The following is a 9,198-nucleotide window of genomic DNA, read 5'->3' as shown; positions in this document are numbered from 1 at the left end:
GATAGTGATTATTCTATTTCAGTTTTGGTATCAGAGAATATTTCCAGTTTGATAAATATATAATTTAGGAAGGGGGATTTAAGGCTGTACATCCATGCATAATAAAGATAGCCCGAATGCTTTTATGAGTATTTTGTTTCAGTTTGCTTTCGGTGTACATAAGAAACGAAACTATTCTGAAATAGTAGTGAGAGAATATATATATACATGGGGAGACAGGCACACAGTGAGACAGAGAGATCGACTGAGAGGAAAAAGTCAGCTGTGCATGTGATAAGTATTGTCGTGGAACAGACGTGAGATATATAGATAGTTTAATGAAACATGTACACGGTTGAGAGAGAGAGAGAGAGAGAGAGAGATGGACGACAGAAAAATGTGAGATGTTCTTTCAAATTGTATAGATTTAGATATTATATATGGTGTCTATATACCAGATGGCTTCCATAATTTTGGCAACAAATTAGTTTGGTATTTTATATAAGGGCCATGCGATCAAGGACCATGCGATCAGAGACCATGCGATCAAGGACCATGCGATCAGAGACCATACGATCAAGGACCATGCGATCAGTTAGTTTCGTGGATATCACTAACTGATCATTTGTTGTAGAATTTAACTAAATGTACTCGTAAGTTTTCTTAAAGTGAAAAAGAAACCCAAAGACAAAATATTTGATCCAATCATAATAATAAATTTACATATATCTCTGGAGTTTGTATATCACGTATGTCTTTGAGCCCTTTTGTGTTTAAATTATTAAAACACCATTGTATTATATACAGCAAGACTTCGAAGAGTCAAGGTGTCGTGTACACAAGATTTTGCGATCACGCTGTTTACCTGTTGTAGTTTGCTACCAAGAAAGGAAGTACATACAAGTACGACAATGCTGAATTAATTCTTCATTGCTAATTGCTTAATATGTACCTGGGTTTAATACAATCGTTTAATTTTACACACACAGAACATATCAAGCCTAAACTCCATACAAGTCGAATAATGTTGAATTATTTCTCCGTCACTCTTTATTAACTATGTCCCTTTGTTCAATACAATCATTTACTTTTCTAGATTGTATAGATTCACACGATAAAACAACAGAAACTTACAGAATGATATGGACATTAAATTGCATCAACTGTTTAGATCAATACGTATGGACATCCTAGAACGTTGACAATTCAGAAATGTATATTGATCCTTATAAGTCATATTAAAATTTAGAACTTAATTGTAAACGCTTTGAATTTAAATTATATATTTTTCATATATATTATTATTTTTTTAGCGCACACGTTTAATTAATCACTGTTTTTTTGTAACATTATACTACGCGGACAAATTTATTTTCTACATACGAACAATATACCTTCCTTGTAGTTTCGTTATATTTTTTTCGACACATAACGCGGACTATCGGTTGTATTTTTTCAATATCACTTCCTCTTCCTTGTCGACGCGAGTTACCACTTGATTTAATTTATATATCAATACAGTCATGATTAAACCGTCTGTTAGATTTGCGAAATAAAATACAATGAGGCGCCCCGAGTGGCCGAGTGGTCTAAAGCGTTCGCCGTTACGGATCACTGCCATCTCACCTCTGTCTGCGCCGGTTCGAGTCTCAGATTCAGCCAATGTAGATATGTGAGAAAGTATGCCAGTAGCTTCTCGTGGGTCGGTGGTTCTTTCTGGGGTTTTCCCGGGTTCTTCCTCCACCATTAATACTGGCCGCCATATATGGCCTATCGTGTGCTGAAAAATGGCGTTAAACCCCACAACAACAATAAAATACAATGATATGAGGAAACAGTTATTAATAGCCTGCTCAAAGATAAGTGCCTGTCATAATTATTTGTAATTTATTTGGTAACAAGATATGAAACGCCAAGGAGTCCGGTTCACAGGAAATTCCATCAAAAATAAATTTAAAATTGTTGAGTAATATCGATGTAAGTTACGTAGATATAATCGCATTATCTAGGATATGACCATATCGCTCTGTTCTTCCAAATTGTGGTCTAATCAGATGTCCGCTGATTTAGGACGAGCAGTTGACATTTTATCTTTCACAGCGTTAGTAAATATTCTATTTCAATATTAGTGTCAGTGATTATTTCCAATTTGATAAAAATATAGTTTAGGGAATTGGATTTACGGCTCAACATGTATGCATAACAAAGATAGCATGAATGCTCTTTCAATGAGTATCTTGTTTGAGCTTGTTTCCAGTGTACCTAAGAAAATATTCTGAAGTATGAAACAGATATATATATATATATATATATATATATATATATATATATATATATATATATATAGATAGATAGATAGATAGATAGATAGATAGATAGATAGATAGATGATAAAACGCAAGAGACATAACTGTGCAAGAAGATACTGTTCTTCTGGTTAGCAATAGAAAAACTGATGGGAGAATCTAAATCTTTAACACAGAAACTTTCGAAAGAGTACAAAAACAATTTACTTGGATAATGAGAAAAAACAAATGAGTATGACAACTTTCACAAAGTCCAATTATATGCAATGGTAAGAATATTGTTTCACAAAATATTATACACAGAGGTATTTCATCTAAAAAAATATGTAATGTTATAATGTAGATAATATTTAATAAAATTCGGTGTCCTGAATGTAGATTGTCAAGACAGATAGAAAGTCTATTCCACGGGCAACCACATTATTGAGGTTTAACATAGTACTTTCATATGGAATATCTCACAGCTGTAGTTTGCTGGTTTGTTTTATCCCCATGAAGTGATCTAAGGACAGTTTTACCTGTTTATCAGTAGCATACCCCAGTTGTGTGTGTGTGTCTTTGTGTGTGAGTGTGTGTGTAGTGAGGTGAAGATAGTGTGTCTGTGTGTGTGTGTTTTTGCGTGAGGAAGGCCGACTAACAACGTGGTTCTAGCACTTGCCTCTTCCACGTACAATATTCGTTTGGTTGGTGTAGTAAACATCAAATGAACATTTCATCAGAATGTCGTAAATCATAATGTTTATAGAAAAGCTTGATTAACAGGACCAAGTATGACTATCCAGCACACTATTGTCCAGGCAGTTCGCATGAAGACAACGAAGAGGATCTGATCGTCTGAAGAAAACGAAGAGGATCTGATCGCATGAAGACAACGAAGATGATCTGGTCGCATGAAGACAACGAAGAGGATCTGATGTCCCTCTGAATGTTGCAGCAGCATATTAATTATCTGACTTCCCTTGACACACAATGCAGTGTTCGATGGGATATTTTTTACAGCGACGGACGTTCGAATGACAGTCTCAATAAATCAAAGTATGTACCATACGGCTAACATTTTCGTAAAATGCTAGTTATATGGGTAATAACAGCAACAACAAATTTCGAGGAAAAGGGGTTTAAAAAATCAACACATGTTTACCCTATTTTGCTTCTTACATGAAAAAGCACCAATCAGGCTTCTCAGAACGCTCGATTTTCACGTTGAGAGCTGCAAAGTAGCATTGTCCTCTGTCTGGTGTCTACACCTCAATATTTGCATATACCATATGCAATGAAGAAGAAAGGTGTAAATATATGTCTTTCGCAAAATGGGCTGCTCGAACCATGCAAGTATCGTCGGTAGCGAAAAGCAACCTTAAATATTAATTTCTCGCAGAAAAGACTGTTCTGGAATTCCTGGGGTAGTGGGGAGAAACGTCATTATCTTTTTTAACGAAGGAACGGATAAAGTGTAACTGTTCACTGTAGTGGAAAATAGCTATACCAACAGCTTAGATGCACATTCATTATCCTTTTTTCATATTCCAGTGCACTTATTTTAATGGCCATCCAACACAGCCGTTATTAGTTTCAAAATAAAGGAAAGATAGACAAGAATAAGGAAAGGAAATAAAAGGGAAGATGGCAATCGGTTGATATTGTAATGTAACAATTGTATATAACAAGACTGACGCGTAACCTTATAACTGTTTCAGTTTCATGACTTTGATTAGAGAATAAAAGACTTACGTCAAATACATTCCAAAATAGTTAGAATGTTCTGATGGCAATAGTTTTGGCGGATGGGAAACCCTCACGTGAATATAGTCATTCTCCTTAAAATAGAATATTGCTCCAATGTAGCTGGTCTTGGTGCTCTTATCTCCAATAATCCGACATCTAGACTGAGAACTTTCCAGTAATTTTTCTCTCATAGTATCGCCACCGCCGTTGTATTCCTTGTGCATGGAATGGTGCAGAACAATATCATTATCATTGTATGGAAAGTAATCTTTATGGTCCTGATACGTTATCTGTGAGTAGATGTAATAGAAACCCGAAGTTGTCACACGAAGCTTTCCTTCGTTGTACTCGACTCCATGAATGTTGGACAATTTACTAGTCTGATTCCATTTCAGCATGTGGTGTTCATGCATATCTGCAAGATATAGTTTTGAGTTAAATTTCTACACTTCGGCAACCAAGGATGATTCAATGACAAATGATGAAACCGAATGATGACTGGTGCCTTCCTTTCGGATACAAAAGGTAGCAATCGGAATATCGATCGACCTTTTCCTACAATTACGTCCGATGTTTTTTGTTCTAATTGACGGAAACTAATGAGCAATGTTATGATTATTTGTTCAATACTAGGTGCCTTAATCTCGAATAAAGTTTTAACATTTTATTCTGATATATTTACGAACTGAAAACCCTGATATTCAAGTGATATTCTTCTTTAAAATAAATTCATTATATCGCTATTACAGTTCCAGTGTAACATGAATCATGGTAAGAGCCTTCTTTACTAATACTCCAGCTGAAATCATCACTTAAACATTATATATATATATATATATATATATATATATATATATATATATATATATATATATATACATATATATATATATATATATATATATATATATATATATATATATATATATATATATATATATATATATATATATATCTGAAATTTAAACAATGCGTTTCTCTTCTTTGTGCGAGAATATCGTTTTTTTAAAGTAAATTCTCTAGCAACTGTGCACAAAGATAATGAAGTACTTAACATGAGTAAATGTACTCAAGATCTAGGAAGTATATAAAATCACCTTGTTTGCAATATTATGTGCACGATGCATACCATATATATATATATATATATATATATATATATATATATATATATATATATATATATATATATATATATATATATATATATGACATACATACGTCATGAATGTAGCAATATATTGTGTCTAACCTTGCAGAGATTTTGTGACGCCGACCAAATGAGCGGATTGCTTCACTGCTTGAGTGCCTTCGTTGCATTTATAGGGATTTGAGATCAACATTTCTGAAATAATAATAATAATAATAATAATAATAATAATAATAATAATAATAAACAAGTAGACGATGAATCAATATAATTATAATAAAACCGTTTTTCTTTAGCATAATAACTGCTCCGTAGAATGAATTCACACACACAGACACACAAGCACACAGTCATATAAACTCAACCTTTTTACATATCCTCTTCTATGTTTGTACCAATCTATTTACAATAAATGGTATGCAACATTTCCGTTTCTATTATATAGGCAAATATGGGCAATATATATATATATATATATATATATATATATATATATATATATATATATATATATATATATATATATATATATGTGTGTGTGTGTGTGTGTGTGTGTGTGTGTGTGTGTGTGTGTGTGTGTGACTAAGCCTATATGGTACATTATTATACAACAGATGTAAAAGCAAATAGTACTGGCTGCATAATAGCTTAAATCGCATTAAATATACGTGGTCAACACTATCTATGAACCGTTCAGTAGTTAGATATAAACTTACTGAGGTTTCGTTCTTTTACGTGAGCTTGCTCTGTATACTGAAAAGTAAAAATGGACATACATGATTTAAAATATTTCAGTGTTACGGTGACGATAAAATGTATGTTCAATATCAATCACTACACAGTGATAAAAAATTTATCTTTCTTTGACTATATTCTTTCAGTCAATATCAATCACTTATGGATTATTATCTGTCATTATTATTTACTCTTTTTGCCTTTGCATTCTATAAAATAATAATAATAATAATAATAATAATAAGTTCCACCATAACAATTGTTATCTTCAACGTTTCCGCAAGCACCAATGATGTAATTTCCATTTCACCTACTTTTGTGTTTGTTTGTGGTGGGGGTTGGTGCGGAAGAGGGGAGGCAATTTTACACTCTATATATAGAGTTATACGTGGAGATAATTGTCCTTCATGGAGGGTTGATTTCATATTAATGCGGAATAAATGCAACACAAATAAAAGCACACCTCGAATCATGCATTAAACAATTGAATAGTTTCTTTGTAATCGTTTTTTATCATGTCACCGTAAAATCATCGAATCGCCTAAGAATAGAATCACGGGAATAGTAGTTTTGCAGCAGGTAAGTATCTCGTTTGCCTTGTTGGTATCTTATGGAATCCGTTTCTCGAATTTGTCAACATTATGCACAAATTCAAGTTACTAATTTTAACTGATATTGTTTTTAGATGACGAGAGTTATTAGTTCTATTCTTTGTTGCAAAAGCAGATACTGGCTGTATACCTCGATTCCCTTTCCTCTTGTTTTCGGGCGATGTATGGTTCTCACGATGGCATAGCATTTTGTAATAAAAATAGATAACATTTTTCTCTATATGACACAATATATTAAGGCACATTATAATTGGTTAATTGGTTCAATTAATAGTGAAATGCACACTAGATTAGGGATAATAAATTCATCACTCAGGAAGTCGAGATAGCAATTTCTTGTCCCTGTCTTTATTCTGTAAAGGGTACGAAGCAGAGCAGAAAAATATAATTTATCTAACGTCATGTTAATCTGAGTGCAACTTCTTGTTCTAGTGATGTGATGCGATTTTGACCTTTAACGTAGCTTTAACAATTTTTCAGTCATATCGCTACGATGTCGGCAATGTGGCAGTTTATAGTAATGTCTAGCACTGGGGCCTCATGCCGCAGGCATGTAGCATGATGTCCCACCCAGTCACATTATCCTGACACCGGGCCGACCAGTCCTAACACTAACCTCTTAATGCTGAGCGCCAAGCGAGGCAGCTGTTAGTACCATTTTGTAAGTCTTTGGTATGACTCGGCCGGGGATCGAACCCACGACCTCCCGCATCCAAGGCGGACGCTCTAACCACTAAGCCACCGGAGCGGTTCTTGTTCTAGACAGACACGTTAATAGAATCACCACCCATCCACAAACAACTGGGATTATTATAAATCCATTTTCATTATCAATTTTACATAATTTACCAATACGACAATTAGTTCGGCTACAATCATAACCACGTCACCCCGAAATGTTGACATTAACAGAAACAACGAATACAACAAAGTCAACATGTACAAATATTACTACTCCTACTGCTACATGAAATTTGAACAAAGCTCACACAAACATCAGCGTCGTCATTATCATAATCGTCACCATCATTAGCAAGAGAGCTATTAGAGACAATGACAGCGATAACAAATATAACAATGTCCATCACTAAAACATTTTAACACTCGTATTTCATCTAGCAAATTAGTAACATCAATGAAGAATGTGTATATTTAATGCTCTACATACCAAGGCGACAAGCTGGTCTACATGTTTGCTGACATGACCGCAGCACATTGTTTTGTTCCCTTCCGTTCTTTTCTCGAAACCCTCTGGATTTTCTTTCATGTCCTTTGGATGAAGGTAAACATCCTTGCATGGGAGACACATGTTTGTTTCCTGCTTCATGTATATACCTTCTGCACCCCTCTCATTTCGCCAACTGATCGTTACGGCCAGGATGCTAGCTAACAGAATGACGTTTATGACAAACATAACAACAGCGGCAACTTTCCATCCTTTTTCGGTAGTATCTGTTTGTTTGTCGGTGTCACTTTTATTCAGAAAATCCTTCTTTTCTTCACTTTTAACATCCATGTTCGAATATAATATTTATCTATAAAGTTGTTTTGTAAAGAAAGGCACAAAACTGTATGAGATTAAAGGCACAACGTTTAAAATTTATAACGTGTTGGATATGTTCAGTTTGCAAGTTAAATATAGTCTCGCTTCTATCAGACCATACTCATATTACCCATTGCTCTACATTAGGTTTATCTCCGGAAACAATCCGCAAGACATAAACTATTTTTAACGACATATGACGAGAAAGCATGGTTTTGGAAGGAGGAGCTAGGTAATCGTCCGTGTACAAAATACCTGGAATCGTGCACATTGATATGACGAGCCGGCTGGAAAATAGAACAGAGTGCTGAACTGGTTTCTGGTGGATTACTTTTCATTTCTATAAATAGATTAGCTCTGAGAACCCGTCATATATAATTCCTAGGTTAGCGTGAATATTTGCCAGGTGGTGTCTTCATACGTCTTTACAGCAGCCAAAGCAGTGTCCAAAGTTAGGTATAGAGCTCTCATTCATATATATATATATATATATATATATATATATATATATATATGTATATGTATGTATGTATGTCCTTTTTATTACCGTACCGAACCTGAATACAGTTCAACGGTCGAGCGATCATTCTAAGCAAGATATAATGTTCAACGATGAATACAATTTATCTTACTAAATCAATGTTCAATTAAGCAATCTAGCCTTTTACCAATACAGGTTTTGTTAAAAGGTTACGCAGCTAATATTTATTTCAGGTCACAGAGAACAGTGTGCAATTAGTAACCACCATGGTGATCAGTTTCAACAAGCTATAAATCCACAAACTATGGACGACAATCATATTTTACAACTTGATCCTTTTATCAGGACATGTTCACTTCCAGTAAGTGTATATCTGATGACCCCTATATTCCGGTAGCACGGGATTACATTGTGTTGTCATTACAGGTATCATTGAAATAGAACTGGGAAAGGACTTACATTAAACATGCGCAATCATACTTTTAAAATCTCGGTCAAGGTATATACATGTAGTAAGAACCGCTAGCGCGGTTTTCATACCCACTTGTCAGACATAACTTACTAATATTCCATAACGGGTAAAATGGGTCAACGAAATTCGGCAGATCATTTATTAGCGATACAATGTTGTTCAGTGTTAAATTATTGATAATCTAATCTGACCTATA

General features: G+C 34.3%; 1 protein-coding gene across 1 annotated transcript; it reads right to left on the bottom strand.

The window, feature by feature from the left end:
- Window positions 1-2,465: 2,465 nt before the first annotated feature.
- LOC149791774 (tumor necrosis factor ligand superfamily member 6-like) lies at window positions 2,466-8,368 on the bottom strand. The gene is made up of 4 exons (XM_089970278.1): window positions 7,675-8,368; window positions 5,877-5,913; window positions 5,263-5,355; window positions 2,466-4,425 (listed from the first exon to the last, which is right to left on the bottom strand). The coding sequence occupies exons 1-4, from the start codon at window positions 8,020-8,022 to the stop codon at window positions 4,013-4,015; spliced, it is 891 nt and encodes a 296-aa protein (XP_089826404.1). The 5' UTR covers window positions 8,023-8,368; the 3' UTR covers window positions 2,466-4,012.
- Window positions 8,369-9,198: the final 830 nt, after the last annotated feature.

The sequence above is a fragment of the Sinohyriopsis cumingii genome, chromosome 9, assembly GCF_028554795.1.
Source record: "Sinohyriopsis cumingii isolate HCF-2022 chromosome 9, ASM2855479v2, whole genome shotgun sequence".
Taxonomy (NCBI): domain Eukaryota; kingdom Metazoa; phylum Mollusca; class Bivalvia; order Unionida; family Unionidae; genus Sinohyriopsis; species Sinohyriopsis cumingii.
Note: the sequence above shows the minus strand (reverse complement) of the source record. Positions and strands in the feature narration are given on the sequence as shown.

What these genes read in the sequence shown, in the direction of transcription:
- LOC149791774 (XM_089970278.1), bottom strand. Translation starts at nt 8,022, where the DNA reads ATGGATGTTAAAAGTGAAGAAAAGAAGGATTTTCTGAATAAAAGTGAC. An exon ending in TAGACCAGCTTGTCGCCTTG is followed by an intron (nt 5,914 to 7,674) that starts GTATGTAGAGCA and finishes TTTACTTTTCAG; the next exon opens with TATACAGAGCAAGCTCACGT. An exon ending in CGTAAAAGAACGAAACCTCA is followed by an intron (nt 5,356 to 5,876) that starts GTAAGTTTATAT and finishes TTATTATTTCAG; the next exon opens with AAATGTTGATCTCAAATCCC.